The 21925-nt window shown below is 38.8% G+C and overlaps 2 protein-coding genes across 11 annotated transcripts in view; one reads left to right on the top strand and one right to left on the bottom strand.

Annotated features, from left to right (window-relative positions):
• RBKS (ribokinase) overlaps nt 1-17149 on the bottom strand; it is a 102839-nt gene extending 85690 nt beyond the window's left edge. For 2 of the 6 annotated variants that reach the window (XM_073215096.1, XM_073215094.1), the window contains exon 1: nt 16841-17149. In XM_073215096.1, coding sequence (XP_073071197.1) covers nt 16841-16929 — 89 coding nt within the window. In that variant the 5' untranslated portion in view covers nt 16930-17149. The remainder of the gene's footprint in view (nt 1-16840) is intronic. The other 4 variants (XM_073215102.1, XM_073215098.1, XM_073215092.1 and 1 more) reach the window with 4 other exon arrangements.
• A 144-nt stretch (nt 17150-17293) lies between these two features.
• Nucleotides 17294-21925, top strand: part of BABAM2 (BRISC and BRCA1 A complex member 2) — a 387307-nt gene continuing 382675 nt past the window's right edge. For 4 of the 5 annotated variants that reach the window (XM_073214996.1, XM_037009417.2, XM_073214993.1 and 1 more), the window contains exons 1-3: nt 17304-17432; nt 19238-19305; nt 20754-20905. In XM_073214996.1, coding sequence (XP_073071097.1) covers nt 20778-20905 — 128 coding nt within the window. In that variant the 5' untranslated portion in view covers nt 17304-17432; nt 19238-19305; nt 20754-20777. Of the gene's footprint in view, nt 17433-19237; nt 19306-20753; nt 20906-21925 lie in introns of all 5 variants that reach the window. The other variant, XM_073214982.1, reaches the window with a different exon arrangement.

The following is a 21925-nucleotide window of genomic DNA, read 5'->3' as shown; positions in this document are numbered from 1 at the left end:
TAATATTTTTTGTGTGAACTACAACTTAAGAGAAAATATAATTTCATGTGAAATATGCATGCAGTTAACTTCGGCTACAATTACCATGGTCTTTGTTCCTCTTGCTGCATGTCTGGAAGGTTTTTTTTTTTTGTCATTTGTACAAAATTTTGTATGACACTTATTTGTGCTTTACAACCTTAATAAGTTTGAGAAAGTTTTCTAAAGAGTAGTTTACTGTAAAATAATATGTGAAATGAATACAGATACATCAGAACTCACATTAAAGTGAATGGATTACATTCTCCAGATAAAAAACAAAAAAAATATAGTCATGAAAAAGAAACCAACAAAAAGACAAAAATCCAGTTGTATGCTGTATATAAGAGACACACCTAAAACAAAAAGACAGAGAAAGTTTAAAATAAACAGATGTGAAAAGATATACCAGACATATAGTCTAAAAGAAACTTGGATGGCTTTTCAGTATCAGCCGAAGTAAAAGCTTAGAGCAAAAAGAGATAAAGATGGTCACTCCCTTCAAACAAAAGGGTACATTGAGCAGGAAAACGTAGCAATTCTAATACAAGTAATAAAATACAACTAATAAAAGAGCCTCAAGAAAAAAAAAAAAAACCATAGCCATAAGAAATTGACAAATTGTATGATGACATTTTTAAGAAATGTTCCAAAAAGGCAACTCTACAGAGACAGACAGTAGACTAGTGGTTGTGCAGGGCTAGGAGAGACTGTGGGGAGGGGAGTCTCGGAGGTGATGGCTAAGGGGTGCAAGTTTCTTTTGGGGGGGATGAAAATGTTCTAACGTTGATCTAAAATTGATGGTTGTCAATTTTGTGAATATACTAAAAGACAATTGATTATATACACTGAATGGGTGAATTATATGGCATATGAATTACATCTCAGTTAAGCTGTTAAAAAACCATTTGGATCAAGAAGAAATATTCAAACAATAGAAAAATGGGCACATGGCATGAATGCATATTTCACAGAAGAGGAAACAACTAAAGCTTGCAAGTCTGACTCAATGTTAACTTCTTTAGTATTAAAAAAATGCAATTAAAAATTCAATATTGGAGATAACCAAGATTGCCAAATTTGGTAGTGCAGATAGATCATTCTTGCACTGGGGTACCTGCTCAAGGCATTGTTACCTGGTCTTTGTTCTTGCTGCATGTGTCTGGAAGGTTTTTTTTTTGTCACTTGAACAAAATTTTGTATGACTAGCATCAGTCTTGGAGAAATAATTTCACAAGCATCAAGTTGGAAAAAATTAAGATGATAATATCAAATATTGGGGAGGATTTCAAAAATACTGCTAAGCAAAAAATAAAAAGCTTCACAGCACCACTCCATTTATATAAAGATAAAAAATGAGCTAGGCTAAATAATGTACTTAGAGTATGTAGTATAAGTATAAAGAAAAAGCAAACATTAACAGAAAACCCTGGAGAGTAATTATTTCTGTGGGTAGGGAGTTACATGATTGGGTGAGAACCTGAGTGGGCTTCAGAGGCACTGGTGATTGTCCAGTCCAAGATGGGTACGAGTAGTGCAAGGGTGTTCGTTTTATTTTTTTCTATTATTCTTCAAAGCGTACATGTGTATCATATCCACACTTGTTTTCATGACATATTCTACCATGAAAATATTAAAAATCAAGAGCAAGCACAATTACTAACTTATTTAATGCTCTGACCTAGGAAGAGGTTAAGGATATAGGCCAGTAAGCCATTGCCCAAATTTTTATTTTGTACCTTACAAACAATTTCAATCTCTAGGGATCTGTCTTGAACACCAATCAGAATAAATAAATCACTTACAGAAGCTAATCTGTGGGTCCTAATCTTGAGAAGAAGTGCAATTAATACCACAAGTTTTGTGCCAGTAAACATTCTATTGTTCTTTCTGAGATGCTGTGCATTTTCTTAGCTCATTAACTTTGAGAATTAAAGAAAAAATTAAAATGAAAAAAAAAATTAGAAAAAAACCCCTTATGTTTACGGACCACTCCTATGCAAATGTCTACTACAGCTGGAAAGCAAAATAGGCTAATGAATAATGGTTTTATTTATTCCAGTATGGATGAAATAATCATTTGTCAACCCAAATAAAATTTTAAAAAGTAAGTTAACATAATGCTTATATCAACATTTGGTGGCATTTGTTAGCTTAAACATATATAGTAAGCCTCTGATTGCTGGCCATTTTCATTTTCCCTTTCTCAGGGCACTGTCTAGTTTATGATGCCTGCAAAAAAGGCCAATGCTATGGGGCACAGAACCCTGAAATCCTTAAGTTATAGTGATTGTACCCTGGTAGCTGACCCAAAAGCAGTGATTTACATTCAGGGATTGCATCTAAAAGATAAGCTGGCCTCATAACATTCTTTCTATTGGGAGCCTGGGCTAGGAAAAATGGAGAGAAGGAAGCAATTGTGGTGGAAGCTGTGGCTTAACAGATGCCAGGGGGGATAAAGGAAGCTAATAAGGGCAACACCACACTGGCAGGGTTGGGAGGGAGCAGGTACTGCCTACCAGAGAGCCTTTAAACAGAGACAAGTAGACATATGGAGAGTGGCTGAGTGAAGAGGTAATGATGGAACAATAGAGTAAAAATTCAACAACTGTGGATTCCCTAGGAAGACACTCCTTGGGTTCATGTTCTTCCTGAGATGTTCAGTTATTTCTGGGTCATCTTACCAAAGAAATACTCACTACCTGAGGGAATGTAAATGAATCACTGCTCATTACAACCCAAAGAACCTAACCAGTTAAGCAGTGCACTGCAGCCTGGCCGGAGCTGTCATCAGGGTTTAAAGTGAAGCTATGGTGCTGTCAGACATTTTACAGCTTCTTGTCTTGGGCAACCATTCCTTCATTTACTTCATTGTCTTGAGCAAAGTACTGTGATGTTTTGAAAGGATTAAAATAAATAAATGCTTAATCCTGGTAAGTACAAATAGGATACTACTTTTCTAATTATCCTTAATTATTTTAGATAATATTCTCTTATTTATGGTTTTGATATAATACCAAAGAACTGCTTATGAGTTTTATCAAGATAACCTGAAAGACTTTAAAGTTGAGTTTTTCTAAGATATTTTGGTAGAGTACTTGGCTGAAAATTTAGGTATTTGAAAATTTAGATCTGTATTTCTTACTTTAAAATAAACACTTCAATTCAGGCAAAAATAGGTATTATTGCTATCACAGTCGATGAATTATTACATTATAAACCAGTGGGAAAAAATCCAGATGTAAAATATAGTATGTACAGTGCACTTAAAACCTGTTGCACAAATTACCTTCAGCAATACTATGCAAGAATTGCATTAGAAATATTTCGACCATAGAAGAAAAGCCAGTATTTGATATGTGATGTACATGAGAAACAAACCAAAAACCAAACAAAACACTCCAAAACAAAATAGCCCAACCCCAAATGGAAACTAAACCCCCAAGTTTTATTTAGAAAACAAGTCAACTATATACATATGAAGATAATTTATAGCTGCCTTCTGCAGATATACAAGAAATGCCCCAAGTTAAGCTAGTAATATAAAAATTGTGAAGAAAGTAAAGTAGGGTAGATGGAAATATTTTAAATGTTTATATGAAGACTTCAAGACCACAAAGAAGTGTCTTCAATCAGCTGTCCTAAGAACTGCACAATGCAAAGAAATCCTGTCCTTGAAGATCATACAACAAATGATTAACTTAATACTATGTAGAAAATACTAAAAGTTTAAAAAATTGTGAATATAATGAGGTAAATTTTGATTTTGTATAATATGAAGGAAATACATTGTAATCATCTCAGATCCTTTTTGGGATACCCATTCTACTGTTGGCACACATTTATTACGTTTACTATATTCTAGGCTTTGTTGAGGTTTGGGGATACCCAGGCCCTGTCCTCATTAAGCTTACAGTCTAGTGTGAACATAACATGTTCACTGACAAAACAGAGGAGGATCCAGCCACCTGGAGGCAACTGTCCTGAGCAGAACTCACGTGAGAACTAATATCCACTGGGTAGTGTCATGTGACACAATCTGTTAACAGTTAAAGACTTTGTATTATCACAGCTGAGAGACTGTAAAACCAGGTATGGTGCTACTTCTAGGCTGATGTGCTTATCTGTGCCAACTATGATTCCCCATGGTCATAATAACCCCATGATCTCAAAGGTTAATTTCTCCCAGTTACCACGGAATTTTGCCACATTTCACAATACTTCATAGCTCCGCTTTTACTGATAAATCACTTGTTCTCTTCCTTGGTGGCACATTAAAATTTATGGGGGAATTTAAAATTTATTGCTGCTTGAGTACTCTCCCAAGTCTGGTTTAACTGATTCTAACTGGCAGTCAGGTTTTAGATCTTTCTCTCTTCCTCACTTCCATAATGCTTTATACCGGCTGGAGTCTTAAGACTCAATTTTAGGGCTCTACTTTCAGTCTTACACTATTGGTTCCTTTTTGCAGAACTAACTCTTTTATATTAGGCTCTTTGTAATTTTTTTCTCTGAACGCTCCTTAAAATCATAAGGGGTGGCCAACAGAAAAATGGACAAAGGACCCATGGATAGGCAATTCACCAAAGAAGAAATACAACCAACCAACAAACATCTGAAAAAAATTCAATCTCACTAGTTGTAAAGCATGAGAGAAACATTTATCACCTTTTGAACTGGCAATGTGGTGCTTAGGATTCTAGGAAACAGGCTTTTCACACATTGCTAGTGGGGGTGTATTTCTGAACACTTTCTATGAAGACAAATTGACAAAATATTTCAGAAGTTTAAAAAGTGTTATTTCCTTTGATCTAGAAATTTCACCTCTAAGAATTTCCTTAGACAGGGGTCCAAAAGATCAACAATGTTCAAAGAAGTTCATCACAGCAAATGGAATCAATTTAAAGGTATAAATTTAGGGCACAGAATCAATACATTTTGTTATCTCCAAGTAATAAGAGTATTAAGGGGTGACAAAAATGCTATTGCTGAGTTTGTGGGGGTAGTTTACCCCCACCTATGCAGGAAAGTGTGAGGTTTACTGGGCTCGACCCTGCACAGGCCCTTCCCTACCCCCCCACCAACACTTAAGACACAACATGTGTAACATGCACACGGGAATAACTAATAACCTAAAAGAACATAAAAAGGGGCTAGTACCAGGAGCTAAAAATAAGACAAAACAAGAAAGTCACATGATACACTAGAAAAGGAAAAGGAGGCTTAAATGGGTAAGGTGAAGAGGAGGAAGCTTAAAAAGAAATTCAAGAGATGGAAAGGAAAATTAGCATTGTATTTTATATATATGGCTCTGGGAAACAGGTCCTCAAAAATTAAATGTAGCATGTGATCCAGCAATTCCACTTTTGAAAATATACCTAAAAGAACTGAAAACAGGGACTTGATGGATATTTGTACACCCATGTTTACAGCAGCAATATTTATGATAGCCTAAAGGTGGAAGCAACCCAAGTGTCCGTGGACAGATGAATAAAGAATATGTGGTATATATATACAATGGAATGTTATTCAGCTGAAAAATGGAGGAAATCCTGAAACATGCTATGACATGGATAAACCTTGAGGACATTATGTTAAGTGAAATAAGCCAGTTACAAAAGGCCAAATACTGCATGACTACACTTACACGAGGCACCTAGAGTTGTCAAATTCAGAGAGAAAGTAGAATGCTGGTTGCAAGGGGGTGGGAGGAGAGAGGAGGGAGAGTTGTGTTTCTGTTTAAGCAGCTTCAGTTTGGGAAGATGAAAAAAGTTCTGGAGGAGAATGGATTAAAGATGGCGGCATGAGAGGTGAGACAGAGGCTTCCTCCTAAAACCGCATATAATACAAAAATATAATTAATACAACTAATCCTGAAAGAGCAACAGGAAAGAGGGCTGCGCCAAACTGCATACACCTGGAGAAAAGAATAAACTTCATGGAACAGGGTAATGTACCAAAGCTGTGACCTGGCTGGACCCAAGCCCTTCCCCCATGCCAGCTCATCAGCGGGAGGAAGAGAAACGGAGCGGGGAGGGAGTAGAGGCCTGGAATTGCTGAATACCTAACTCTGGAGATCTGTTCTGGGAGCACAAACCTACATTTCATGGTGCTTTCACGGTATTCTCATGAGTAGGGGGTTGGAAAGCTAAGACAGGCAGAATACCTGGAGAGACTGAGATTCCAGCCGCTTGTGGAAAGCAGGGATCCATAACTGGCTGCTCTGGGATGAAAGAAAGGCGGGTAGTCTGAGAGACTTCCTAACAGCAAGAGGGCTGCTAAAGGGGCAAGGATTATACAGAGCTTACTGCTCAGGAGAAAGGACAGGTAGACAAAATTGTTCGGGTGCACTCTGCCCAGCAGGTTGGGAACTTTCTTGATCTTCAGGTGCTCCAGCTCCCTGGCTGACTACACAGCTCAAAGGATCCCTGCCGTGATACACAGCCTACTGCGCCTTTCTACTGGCCAGCCCCACCTGGCTCGCAAACTGGCAAACCCTACCCTGGTGGTAGGCCAGCCAGAGGGAAGCCCTGTCTACAGGAACTACAAACACAAAGCATAGAGGCTTATACCTGTGTGCTTGGCCCACTGGTTCTGGCAGTGGAGGCAGGCATAGCAGCCAGGAAGCAGGAAACAGCTCTTTCCTCCTCCCAGGCACCAATACCACTCCCCTGCAACCCCCGACATTCCTTCAGGGGCTGAGCAGCTCCAGAGAGTAGAGCTTCTGGACACTAGAGTGTGCCATATACAAATATGAAATGCCAAAGTAACCTGATTCAAAGTAAGATTATTAATATAACTCCCGAGAAAGATTTAAATGACATGAACTTCATTACTCTTCCTGAAAGGGATTTCTAAATAAAAATCATTAACATGCTCATGGAGGTACAGTAAAATATTCAAGAACTCAGGAATGAATTCCGGTCAGAGATCCAATCATTGAAGAGCACAATGAAGGGTTTTAAAAGCAGATTAGATATGGTGGAGTAGATGACAAATGAAATAGAAATTAGAGAAGAGAAATACAAAGAAGCTGAGGCACAGAGAGTAAAAAGGATCTCTAAGAATGAAAGAATATTCAAAGAACTGTGTGACCAATCCAAACAGAACAATAATTGCATTATAGGGGTACCAGAAGAAGAAGAGAGAGAAAAAGGGATAGAAAGTGTCTTTGACAAGGTAATTGCTGAAAACTTCCCCAATCTGGGGAAGGAGATAGTCTCTCAGGCCATGGAGGTGCAGAGATCTCCCAACATAAGGGACTCAAGGAAGACAACACCAAGACATATGGCAATTAAAATGGCAAAGATCGAGGATAAGGACAGACTATTAAAAGCAGCCAGAGAGAGAAATAAGATCACATGCAAAGGAAATCCCAACAGGCTATCATTAGACTTCTCAGCAGAAACCTTACAGGCCAGAAGGGAGTGGCATGATGTATTTAATGCAATGAAGTAGAAGGGCCTCGAACCAAGAGTACTTTACCCAACAAGATCATCATTTAAATATGAAAGAGGGATTAAACAATTTCCAGATAAGCAAAAGCTGAGAGAATTTACCTCCCACAAACCATCTTTACAGTCTATTTTGGAGGGATTGCTATAGATGGAAGTGTTCCTAAGTTTGAATAGCTGTCACCAGAGGTAATAAAACCACAGTAAAGAAAGTAGAACAGCTTTAATTACTAAGCAAATGCAAAATTAAATTAAGTATCCCCAAAGTCAATCAAGGGATAGACCAAAAGTACAGAATATGATACCTAATACATAAAGAATGGAGGAGGAATAAAAAGGAGGAGAAACAGAAAAGAACCTTTAGATTGTATTTGTAACAGTATCTTAAGTGAGTTAAGTTAAACTCTTAGATAGTAAGAAAATTAACCTTGAACCTTTGGTAACCACGAATCTAAAGCCTGCAATGGCAATAAGTACATACCTATCGATAATCACCCTAAATGTAAATGTAATGAATGCACCAATCAAAAGACATAGAGTCACTGAATGGATAAAAAAACAAGACCCATCTATATGCTGTTTACAAGAGACTCACTTCAAACCCAAAGACACACACAGACTAAAAGTGAAGGGATGGAAAAAGACATTTCAGGCAACTAATATGGAGAAAAAAGCAGGAGTTGCAGTACTTGTATCAGACAAAATAGACGTCAAAACAAAGAAAGTCACAAGAGACAAAGAAGGATATTACATAATGATTAAGGGGTCAATCCAACAAGAAGATATAACCATTATAAATATCTATGTGCCCAACACAGGAGCACCTACAGATGTGAAACAAATACTAACAGAATTAAAAGGGGAAATAGAATGCAATGCATTCATTCTAAAGGACTTCAACACTCTACTCATTCTGAAGGACAGATCAACCAGACAGAAAATAAGTTAAGGAGACAGAGGCACTGAACAACACATTAGAACAGATGGACTTAGCAGACATCTACAGAACTCTATACCCAAAAGCAGCAGAATACACATTCTTCTCAAGTGTACACGGAACATTTTCAAGAATAGATCATATACTGGGTGACAAAAAGAGCCTCAGTAAATTCAAAAAGAAATTGTAACAACCATTTCCTCAACCACAAAGGTATGAAACTAGAAATAAATTATGCAAAGAAAATGAAAAATCCCACAAACACATGGAGGCTTCACAACATGCTCCTAAATAACCCATGGATCAATGACCAAATAAAAATAGAGATCAAGCAATATATGGAGACAGATGACAATAATTCAACACTGCAAAATCTGTGGGATGCAGCCAAGGCTGTGCTAAGAGGAAAGTATATTGCAATACAGGCCTACCTCAGGAAAGAAGAAAAATCCCATATGAGCAGTCTAAACTCACAATTAATGAAACTAGAAAAAGAAGAACAAATGAGGCCCAAAGTCAGTAGAAGTAGTGACATAATAAAGATTAGAGCATAAATAAATAAAATTGAGAAGAGTAAAACAATAGAAAGAATCAATGAAAGCAAGAGCTGGTTCTTTGAGAAAATAAACAAAATAGATAACCCCCTAGCCAGACTTATCAAGAATAAAAGAGTCTACACACATAAACAGAATCAGAAATGAGAAAGGAAAAATCACTGTGGACACCACAGAAATACAAAGAATTATTAGAGAATACTATGAAAAATTATATGCCAACAAATTGAATAACCTAGAAGAAATGGACAACTTTCTAGAAAAATACAACCTTCCAAGGCTGACCCAGAAAGACAGAAAATCTGAACAGACCAATTACCAGCAACAAAATTGAACTGGTAATCAAAAACCTACCTAAGAACAAAAAAACCCCTGGACCAGATAGCTTCACTGCTGAATTTTATCAAACCTTTAGTGAAGACCATCCTCTTTCAAGTTTTCCAAAGAGTAGAAGAAGAGGGAATACTTCCAAACTCATTCTATGAGGCCAGCATCAACTCTAATACCAAAACCAGGCAAAGACACTACAACAAAAGAAAATTACAGACCAATATCCCTGATGAACATAGATACAAAAATACTCAACAAAATATTAGCAAACTGAATTAAAAATACATTAAAAAGATCATCCATCATGATCAAGTATGATTTATTCCAGGGATGCAAGGATGGTACAACATTAAGAAATCCATCAATATCATCCACCACATCAACAAAAAGGACAAAAACCACATGACCATCTCCATAGATGCTGAAAAAGCATTCAACAAAATTCAACATCCATTCATGATAAAAACTCTCAAGAGAATGGGTATAGAGGGCAAGTACCTCAAGATAATAAAGGCCATATATGATAAACCCACAGCCAACATCATACTTAACAGCGAGAAGCTGAAAGCTTTTCTTTTAAGATTGGGAACAAAACAAAGATGCCCACTTTCCCCACTTCTATTCAACATAGTACTGGAGGTCCTAGCCAGGGCAATCAGACAACACAAAGACATAAAAGGCATCCAGATTGGCAAGGAAGAAGTTAAACTGTCCATTTGCAGATGACATGATATTGTACTTATAAAACCCTAAAGAATCCATTCCAAAACTACTCGATGTAATATCTGAATTCAGCAAAGTTGTGGGATACAAAATTAATACACTGAAATCTGTTGCATTCCTATACACTGATGAAATAGTAGAAAGAGAAATCAGGAAAACAATTCCATTCACAATTGCATCTAACACTGTCCAGACTCAGTGGTTGCTGTCCCGGGTACACCCCACGCATACCCACATCTGGGACTGTGCTCCTATGTGTTCGCCCAGCTCAGCTGAATGTGATCCTTTCTCTTTTTTTGCTGGGTAGCACTACTTATTTTTCAAGACCTGGCTCAGGAAGCTCCCATCAGGAACTTTTCCCTGAGCTCCCACAGAACCTGCGGGCACTTACCACATCACACTCCAGTGATCTGTCTTTGTGGCTGCCTTCTTCCTTAGGACTGCAAGTTCCTTACAAGCATGAATATGTTTTACCAATTGCAATATCTCTAGAACTTAGTACGGTACCAGGATTTCAGTATTAGATACAGGTAATCAAAATGCTGAAGCAAACATTCATCACACAGCCCACCTTAACTTGCTCTCCCTGGATGTGGACACCAGGGCACCAAGAACTGGCAAAGGTACGGATTGTTAAAGGGACTGCTTGGGAATACCACACAGTAAGTGCTCTTTCTTTGTCATGTTATTTTTAATATATGTTTTCTTTGAAGGGACCAAAATTGGCAAATTTCCCATGAATGACTGCTTTTGACAGAGAATTCAGCTAACAGGTACATGTGAACAAAATACTAAGTAAAAAATTGATTGGTAACTGATCAACTTTCAAGACCAATTTAAGGAGCAGAAAGAAGGAAGGATAATATATTCCTCCAACACTGGCAATGCATGATACTTCTTGGACCACAATCCCTGACTTTTACTTTCCTGAAAATGTTATTGCAAAAGAGATTTTCTTTTCTAAAAAACAATTTAAGAGGTGTTGGTGTAGTACAGGTTAGAAGGTACTGCAATATGTCAAACACATTTAACCTTTTTCTATTGTATGGAACTGTGGCTCTTAAAAAAATAATCTAGATCCAATGTTTCATCCACTTTGGATGTTAAAGCTTCTAGGTTCACTTATTCCACCATCCAATTAAGTCTTTTGAGAATTAATCATTTTCTGACTTGCCAAGGATTAAATTTAGGTGCTTGGTTGAACATGAACCTCATCTCTCAAGCCATCACTTTTAACTGGAGCATGTAAAAGGATAACACTGGGTTTAAGTTGACATCATAGTTTGTTGCCATGGAAATGTAAACATGGGTTTGTATAAAGCTCGTCTCAAAGCAAGTTTTAGGGGTATGGAGAGACTGGGAGATAGGATATAAATTATGTAAAAAATGTATCTTCTAAATGTTGGAGTGCCCTAGGAGCTCAGACCTTTAGTGATCTCATCCTGCCTCAGGGCTTTAAATATCATCTATACACTGATAACTCTAATTTATATCTCCAGCTGGACCTTTCCTCTGAACTCCAAACTCATGTATCTGTCTTCTCGACCACTTTAGTTGGATGTCTGGTAGGGGCCTCACAGCTCACATGCCCACTCTGAGCTCTTGATATGGTTCTCTCCCTATCCAGCTTGCTTTGTTCATAATCTTGCATGTAGGCAAAAGTCAACTTCCCCTTCCACCTGCAGAGGCCATAGAACTTGGGAGTAATCCTTGACCTAGCTCATACTCCTCAGCAAATCCTGTCAGCTCTGCCTTCAAAATATAATCAAAAGATGCTCACTTCTCCCTGCTTGCACTGCTTTCAAGCTACCATCATGTCTTGCCTGGATTACTGTGACTGACTCTGAACGGTCTCCCCGTTTCTGCCCATGCCTTCCTTCAGTCTATTCTCACATAGCTCCCATAGTAGTCATATTAAAATATGTTAGATAGATTTACCCTAAGAATGCAGTTTCCCAGTTTCAAAAAGACATATGCACCCCTATGTTTATCGCAGCACTATTTACAATAGCCAAGAAATGGAAGCAACCTAAGTGTCCATCAGTAGATGAATGGATAAAGAAGATGTGGTACATACACAATGGAGTATTATTCAGCCATAAGAAAACAAATCCTACCATTTGCAACAACATGGATGGAGCTAGAGGGTATTATGCTCAGTGAAATAAGCCAGGCGGAAAAAGACAAGTACCAAATGATTTCACTCATCTGTGGAGTATAAGAACAAAGCAAAAACTGAAGGAACAAAACAGCAGCAGACTCACAGAACCCAAGAATGGACTAACAGTTGCCAAAGGGAAAGAGACTTGGGGGTGGGGTGGGGTTTGGGGGGTGGGAAGGGAGGGAGAAGGGGAATAAGGGGCATTACAATTAGCACACATAATGTAGGGGGGGCATGGAGAAAGCAGTATAGCATAGAGAAGACAAGTAGTGACTCTATAGCATCTTACTATAGAGTAAGATGGACAGTGACTGTAATGGGGTATGTGTGTGGGGACTTGATAATGGGGGGAATCTAGTAACCACAATGTTGCTCATGTAATTTAATTAATGATACCAAAAAGAAAAATCTAAGTTAGATTATGTCACTCTTTTACTCAAATGCTCCAGTGGCTTTTCATCTCATTCAGGGTATTACCCAATGTCCTTTAATCATCAATTGCTCCTGCTCTGTTTCTTTTTTTTCAGCCACACTGGATTCCCTGTTCACTCATCATAAGAGGCATGCTCCCACCTCAGGGCCTTTGCATATGCTCTGCATGGCTTACATTCTTTCTGGGTATCTGTATGGCTTGTTTCTTTTCCTACTTTAGGTCTTTCCTCAAAACCACCTTCTCAGGGAGGCTTTCTGTGGACAAAGATCTAAAATTACTACAATGATCTAAAATTATTACTAATCTCACTTTCATGCTTCATTTTTCTTAGCATTTATCTAACATACTATCCATTTTACTTATTTCTACTTCTGTTTGTCTATTCCACTAGAATGTAAACTCCATGAGGTGGGCATTTTTGGCTGTGTTTTCATTGCTGTATCTTCTGCACCTAGGAAGTGCCTAGCAAACAGTATAAAATCAGTAAATATTTGTTAAATAATTGAAAAAAAATTGGCAATACATGTCACAATAAAGGTTACTAGGGAAAGCATGATTACTGAAGGTCTATGAGCATAATGTCTTAAGAAAGTTCATTTGTTGTAGGGTTTTCATGGAAATGTCTTCAGAGGAACTTTGACTTAATTTTCCACAAGAACAGGCTTGATTTATCTTTACAATGTGGAACTTTAGAGACAATTATTCAAGAAGGAGAGAATAGTGATAAATAGGGTTGGGTATTAAATAATGTTCATTGTTTGCTATGTTCGATGAGCTAATGATTTTTTAAAATTATTAGTATATAGAGCTTACTAATATATAGTATATAGAGTTCATAGCAGACTGAATTAGAAGTGAAAAAAATTGCTCATTGATGGAATTAACAGTATCTGGCACACAGTAATGTAATATATAAAGTGAGTTGGACTTGGATGCTGTCCAAGAGGGCTTAATTACTGAGATAGTTTTATTTTTAAAGGGATCTACAGTACAGGCATGAGTGACCAGGCTGATTACAGTTAAACTTAGAAATAAAGTACGTAACAGTAATGAAGATACTATCTTTAGACCTGAAAATTATAAATCCTTAGTTATTATTTCTCATCAGTTTATAAGGTAAACAATGAATGCATAGACTATAATCTCTCAAATGAACTGCAGATGAAAAGAGCAAGAAATACTAGCCAGACAAAACTATGAACATAATGGGAAGATAATGGCAGGAAACCAAGGGTCTAGCTTTCACTGTGCCACTGACTGGCTGTGTGATTTGGGGTAAGTCATTTACTTTTAGTTACCTCATCTGGAAAATGTGGAGGATGGACTGACAGGCTTCAATGATTCTCTAAGCTCTAAGCATCATAAGGTTTTTTTTTTATTTTGAACTTAATCAATGTGATGGCAGAATACAGCTGCCTCCCCATCCCAAGCCCTGCCCCAAAGGTCCACCTGCTTGTTCCTGGAATTTGTGAATATATTATGTTACACAGCAAAGGGAAATTACCGTTGCTAATAGATTACCTTGAAGTAAGGGGATTATCCTGAATTATCCATGTGGGCTCAGTATAATCATAAGGGTTCTTATAATGTAGAAAAGGGAGTGTCAGAATGATGCTGTGTGAGAAAGACTTGGCTGCCCATTGCTGGCTTTGGAGGAGGAGGAAGGAGCCATGAGCCAAGGAATGTGGGCAGCCTCAAGAAGATGAAAAAGACAAGAAAACCTATTTCCTCTAAAGTCTCTAGAAGGAATGCAGCTCTACAGACACCTTGATTTTAGCCTAGTGATACCTGTGGCAGACTTCTGACCTCCAGAACTGTAAATATTCAGTTGGTATTGTTTAAGCCATTAAATTTGTGGTAATTTGTTAGAGCAGCAATAGGAAACTAATACAATCATGATATACACTGTAATTAGCTAAGCTGGATTCACGTTTATCACAGATGCAGAATTTTAAATTAAAATCCTGTACTCAGGTAGTTTGTAAAGATCTTCAGAGGCAGAAGTAATCAGAAACCATGACAAATTTGTAGAAAAGTTGTGGCAGTCTACGGGGGTATAAAATCTTTACTAGTGATCCATGTGAAGAACAGAAGCCTGGATATTTTATGAAGGAAAGAAAATGGCAAGAGAAGACAAACTAGAAAGATTATCCACAATATTAAGAGTTTCGTACTTCTCTTGACCTCAGTTTACTCATCTGTAAACTGAAGGGCTGGGATAAATAATCTGTAAATTCCTCTGGGCACTTAAATGAGATTTTAAAATCCTGAGAGATGCTAACATGGGCCTCTGACACCCCAGCCTCCCCAGCGTTTGGAGAGTGTTCATTTTAGAAAGTACTATAATTATCTCTGGTGTTTGATGGTCAAGCTTCAAGAAGGCTCTGACTTAGTTTAACAAGAAAGTGGTTCTGAATTCGAACTCTGCCATCTCATTCAGGTAGGGTGTATGGAAAACTTGTTCAGCTTTCTCACTCGTCTCCACTTCACTTATGAAAGTATGGTTAAAAATGCAGCTAGATGGATTTCCTAAGGAATGAAATATTTTTGACATCTGAAGGTTTACTGAAGATTTATTCTTTCCTGTAACTAAACTTTACAATATTTGATACTATTTCTAAAATGAATCACGTCCTATTTTTATATAAAATTTAACAAGTATCATATTACCTTTTCTTGAAAAGAGTCATCACTAGCAAGAGCAATTACCATAGGGGTATGATGCTAAGACAGTGGTCAGCAAACTGCGGCCTGCAGGCTGTTTTTGGGTAAAGTTTGGTAAGTAAGAATAATTTTTACATTTTTAAAGGGTTGTTAAAAAAAAAAAAAGTGACCTAGACCATATGTTGCCTGAAAAGCCCAAAATATTTACTCTCCAGCCCTTTACAGAAAAGTTTAATGACTCTTGCTCTAGAAAAAGATATGTAGGCCTCTTCACCAAATGTCCACAATTAGACTGAACTTGATGCTCTGTCACTAAAAGCAGCACAGTGTCTGAACAGGTAGCTCAAATACTTGTGGAAAAATAAAGGCTATTGGCACTTAAAATTATTTTGTTGCTTGTTGCACTCACCTACTCACTTTCAGATTTTTGGCAACCACTACACCCGCCCTTGGCATTTTCTCCCCTTCTACTCTCCATCTAACTAATCTGGGTATGGATATTTGATAATGTAGCTTATAAACATTTTAGGCAATGTAAGGTTAAATCTGTTACATGAAAACCGTATAAGTCTTTTCTAAGTAAAACACAGGTGGTGCAGGGCTTTGGTGACTTATCATTGTCCAAGGCCTTTTTATTTATTTCCAGGTTAATTCTGCTATTCTTTGGAAAAGCAAGATTGCAGGACAGATGAGGTCTTACTGCAGTATGTGTGATCATTTTGAACCTTTATCATGTAAAAGTAACATTACACCTGAAAAGCTATTCCAAAATATTACAATGAAACAATCTGAATGGTAGGATCCTCTTGCAATATGTGATTTTTTTTCAAAATGAATATATATTATTTCTAAATTAGAAAAGCCATTTTCATTTTAAAGAGAAAATAAATTGGAGGTATCTCACCATCCAACCTCATTGACCTAACTCAACTATATTCATTTTGCATATTTTCTTTCATTATTTCATCAGTTTTTTAATGGTTGTGAAAATTGTGTTTACTGGATTTTCTTTTGACTCATGGGTTGCCATAAGGTAACCCGTGGTTACTCTAATAATAAGCTGTAGTTATATTTTAGGAATGCCAGTAATCAATATGGTGAAAGGTGAGTGATCCCGTTTTGCCCTCTGCTCCACTCATTTTATACAAGTTCGGACAAATAATACCCAACCTGGATAGTGTTACGGTTCACAAAGCTTCATTTAGTCCTCACAACAACCCTGTGAGGTAGGCTCACGCTCAGAGGTAACTCACTTGATCAAAGTTACTTAGGCTGCTACTCAGGGGAGAGGCTCGGCAGCCTGGTCAAGACAACAGCAGGTCTTTGGAGGCTTCTAGTAACATTAGGGCTTTCACTACAGCCTGGCCTCTATGCTTCCTCACTTGACAGTTACCTTTACAAAATCAAATTCTGCCTCTTCCGTGCCAGGAAGGCAGGCTGCGGGCTGGGGAAACTCCCACCAAACGCGAACATTCTCCATCCCCATATCCCCAGTGCCAAGGCGGCGAGAAGAGCGGAGTCCGCCCCCAACCGCGGACCGCAGACTGCCCACCGCCCCGGACTAACCTGACCAGGTCGGTCATGCAGGAGCCCACCACTACCACCGCCGCCACCTCCTCCTGCCACTGCCTGCCGGATCCCCCACACGCAGCCATTCTCTGAAGCAGGGACTCGCCAAACTGGAGGCCGACCTTTGCCCTTTGCCCGACCCTGTAACCAGAGACGCCGCTCCTACGCTCCCGGCTCCCTAAAGACGCGGGCCTTCCAGACGCCTCTGCGGGTCGCCCACCCGAATGCCCGAAACAACCCCGCCCACCAACTTCCCTGCCTGCTTCCAGGAATTGTCTCCCTGCACCGCCTCTAGTTACAGCGCCCTTCAGAAAGGTCCGGACTCCGCGCTGCTCGCCACCCACCGGGCGGGCGCCGCCGAAGGAACTTTCAGGCACCGCGGAGACGCCTCGCCAAGCGCCCGGCTTGGCGCGGCCGGGAGCGCGCACGCCGCCCTCCTTCTGGGCCACAGAGGGGGCGGGGCGGGACGTCCAGGGGCGCGCACGCACCCGGCCCGCGGTGCGCCCGCAGGTCGGCGCGTCGGTCGGGGGCGCGCTCGGGTAACCTGTACCCCACGTAGTCGCCGGTTACCGATCGGACTAAGTTCCAGGTACCTGGACTGGGGCTGGTGCGGGGCGGTTGTATCCCGAGTCGCACAGGTGGCGCTGAGGACAGTGGTTTAAATAAGCCCAGGGCTCTCCTCTTCCTATAGAGAAGGCCCCCGTTCCAAAGATGTCCTGCTCACCCCATCACGCTGGTCTCCTCAAGAACAACCCCCCAAGGCCAAAGGCTGCTCTTTCTCGATATCTAGCTCGCCCCCTGGTCCCTCATTAAGCTCTGACTGCTTCCTCCCTGCCCGATGAGGGGATCATGCAATTCGGGAAAAGAGAAAGCGTCCCCTTTCAGATGTCCCCTAGAGTGGGGTGGTCATTCTTTGTGTTTAAGCCGATTTGTTTTCATTGAACGTTGACCCTTGGAGAAATTGCTTCCCCAATGTAACTTCCCTCATGCGCCTAATGACGTAGATATGACGCAGCAGGACGCCACCCCTTTCCGTTCCATAACGTCAGCAGGGCACATGCTTCCGTGTTTGTCATCTCAGCTTAATTACAAGAAAGTGGACGATGCTTTAGACGTCTTTGTACTCCCCGCGCTGCCCGTCAAAAGACCTTATGTGACTGTTGTGGGGCAATCGACCCCTCTAAAAACTGTATTTCTGCATTTTCCTTCTGTAGTATGTCAAAATCAGGAAACATAAATTGCACAATTAGCATTCAAGAGAGGCTGGCCACTGTAAATTTTTGCCTATGTGGGATCTACTGTAGTGCTGCAATGTGTAAAAGCTACTTCTTGGGTATAATCCCCCATGTATATCCATGGCTCAAAAGAACCTCACCAAAGAACCATTATCTTTTGCTGTTTGGTGACCTCTGATTTTGGAGTCAGTATTTTTTTCCCTTTCCTTTCGAGCATTCACAACACCTACGTTTGAAACAGACTTTAATGCTGCATAAAATCTTGCACTGTCAAAAACTAGTATTATGGGTGTTCTGAAAATAAAGAAATTCATTCCTTCAGGTGTCATTCTAAGGTCATGACAGTTGCTGCGTTGGGATGGGTTGTCACCTTAAGTATAATGTGGCTTGTGGAGCAGGTTTGTTACCTTTAGCATTTGACTAGTGAAACACTTCTGCCAGCTTCAGCAGTAGGCCAGCAGTAGTCTAATTTGTCTCTCATTGTCAAGCAACCATTAGTTTAAATTCATGGCTTTTGGTTAAAATTTTACAAGGTGTATACTTTAAACAAAAAATTCACTTTGAGACTTTTCTCCTGGGTGATTGAAGTTCTAAATGTTTATTCGAGAGGAAGATGGGTGTAGTAGACTCGGAGGGATCTTGATTTGAATTCTGATCCTTCTGCTTGCTAGGTTTGTGACTGAACAAATTACTTAGTATTGCTTTAGTTTTCTTATCTGTGAAATGGGAACAATATTAACCAGAGAACAGGGTTGTGGTTGGGCGAGGGGGTGGTGAATGAAATTACAGATAGAGGTGGGAAATACTTATACTCAGTAAATTTTCAGAATGTGTTGGTTCTTTTTTCATAGAAATGAGAGGTAAAATAATACTAGGTACTATGGGGAAAAGCCTGGAACAATAATTTTGTAGTGTGGGTTAGATCCTTTTGCTTTTTTTTCAGGTGAGTATTTTTGTGTTTTGCATATGTTCTAAATAAGCATCCTTTCAAGAACTGTGACAGCAGTGGGTAGAAATAAATAAAAGTGGAAATGTTGCAAAATAGAGAAAAAGTAGGCTTCAAAATGATAGTATAGATTAGTATAATGTTCAAAGACAAATTGTAAATGTTGTCTATATCATCCATAAAGTGAGAATTCATATCTGTCTTACTGTCCAGGATTGTGAAGATCCATTGCAGTAATGTATGTGGAAGCTCTTTGATAAGTGATGAAGTGTTATAAAAAGGTACATGATTTTTTGTGATTGATGATACAGAGCATTAGATGTTTATTTTCACTTTGTGATGACATATTGGAATGGTAGAGGGAGATAATCTGTTAAGTGGTTAGAAGAGGAGCTTGTTTTATATTTGCAGAAAGGATGACTTGAATATTAAAGTATAAACATTTACTGCCACAGAGGTACTTCTGGGTCATCACTACATAGGGTCACAGTTTTACTATTTTTTGAAATATCACTGCAGTCCTTGCCTTTATTATCTGAAATGATTAAAACAGGTAACTATTTTTCAGCATTTATTTGGGCACTGACCTGTAAATCCTCATGTGGTATATAATATGTGAAAACTAGAAAACTAGAACCAGAACATCTACTTGTAACTTGCAGGAAATTAATTTGCTTTTGATGTGGGATTATCCTTTCAGGTTGAGAAAGAAAATCATTTAAATTGACTTATTCACCTCTGAAAGTAGAGGCTTTCATTTAGAGATCTATTAAGAGGAATTCAGTACTCCCTCCCTGAGCCCCATGGGTTTCCAAGTAATTTAGATATGATTTATTGGTTTTACTTTTGTATTTTCAAGTGTAAGAACCTCTTAGTGCTTTAAAGTAAAATACTTTTAGATCCATGTTAGTTTGTGTTGCTTAATATCTGGATAGGTGTGTGTTTGCCTGCTTTAATTGTTACGTAGATCTTTGGTACAGCTGTTCCTCAGATACACTATCTTCTCCCATATTTTTAAAGACATGTTACCCTTTCTCTACACCTAAATATTTATCTAGCTTTTGTCTCCATATTCATTTATTTGTTGGAAGATTTTTACTGGGTGCCAGGTACTTTTGTTGAGCACTAGGAATTCCAGACATAGTCCCTGAGGGGGTAGATCGCTAAGCAAGTAGTATCACACACTGTGGAGGGATAGTTTTAATTAAGAGATGTTTATCAGAAGTAAATAATTTCTAGTAAGTAACAATTGCAAGCCAATTATGCTTATTCTAGAATTTTATACAGTATTATCAGTAAAGTTCCTTCTTTTGGCAACACAAAGGAAGGGATACCTAATTTAGTGGTGTGTGTGTTTAGTTAAGGGGAGAGGATTGTTAGGAAAGGCTTTCTAAGGCCTCAACTAAAATAGAACCAGCCAATGGTAAGATCCAGCAGGGCAGCCTTAAGGAGAATGAGGCAGTGTAGAAGCCAGCTTGGGAAGGGAGGAATTGGATTTAAGGGCTGCTGCTGTTTCTGAAAAGCAGTGGTGGAGCATATGTCCTGAGTAGGTGAGCAGCAGGAATGGTATGGTTTCTTCTGGAGGGTCCTCGGAAGAGTCTGCTATAAGACAGGAAATGAGGAATTTAGTCATTGCAAGAGAAACTTGGGTGTGCTGTGCCAGTTTTCAGGCAGCTTGTTGTATCTAGTTCCTTTGGATACTCTGATCACCATTCTTTCCTTCTTTCAGTGGTGATTTGCAAGTGAAGGTAAAATGTCTCCTGAAGTGGCCTTGAACCGAATTTCGCCTGTGCTCTCCCCATTCATATCCAGCGTGATCCGCAATGGAAAAGTGGGACTGGATGCTACAAACTGTTTGAGGATAACTGACTTGAAATCTGGGTACGTACCAGACCTCATTCAACTTACGTACCAGATCTGGTTCGACCTTTACCATAATAATAAATCTTTCTCATTAGACTCATGAAAGTTGAACACCACAGAAATTCATCATGTTGAGTGAATGAGTTATAATGTTGGTTCAGTTGGCCTTGTCCAATTCTTCACATTTTATGTTTCAAGTTGTTTTATTTGTGTTTTGGGTCATTGCTTTATGATTATAATGTTCATGTCTTTTTTTTTTTTGCCATATCTCTTTGTTAACAGTGTGATGTGGTTTTTAGCAAGTTTTTCATTCATTGATTTGTTTTCGTATGTCATCTGCAATCTGGTAGTTAAAAGAGCTAGAATTCAAAATTCTGAATCTGACATCACCTGATAATCTCTCCTAGTAGGAAAATTATAATAGCTAGCCAAAATGAGTCATTTTTCACAATGTGGATCAAACAGTAAGATCTCAGGCCTAGAAATGTTACATTAAAAAAAAATCCAACTTTTTATTTTGAAATACATTTAGATTCACAGGGAAGTTGCAAAAATACTACAGCAAATTAACATTGTTACAATACAGTTAATTGTTCTACAAGCCTTATTTGAATTTTGTGTTTTCCCATGATTTTTGGTCCAGGATCCAGTCCAAGATACAAATTACATCTAGTTGGCATGTCTTTAGTCTTCTCCACCTATGACAGTTCCTTGTCTTTCTTTGTCTTTTGTGATTCTGACACTTTTAAAGATAGCACTGGTTGGTCATTTTGTAAAATGTCGCTCAACATGGGATTGTTTAATGTTTTCCCTTTCACAGAGTGAGAAATGGATTTTTCCCAAGAATACTATGGAAGTGATGTTTTCAGTGCATCACATCAGGGAGTACATGATGTTTATATGTCCTATTACTGGTATGTTAACTTTGTCTACTTGGTTAAGATGTGCTGCCAGTCTCCACAGCCCAGTTACCTGATTTCCCCTTTGTACTTTGTCAAGTGTCTTGTGGAGAGATGTGTTGAGATGGTGCACATGTTG

This window comes from Manis javanica, chromosome 1 (assembly GCF_040802235.1).
Source record: "Manis javanica isolate MJ-LG chromosome 1, MJ_LKY, whole genome shotgun sequence".
Taxonomy (NCBI): Eukaryota; Metazoa; Chordata; class Mammalia; order Pholidota; family Manidae; genus Manis; species Manis javanica.
This window is presented reverse-complemented; position numbering and strand designations above follow the sequence as displayed.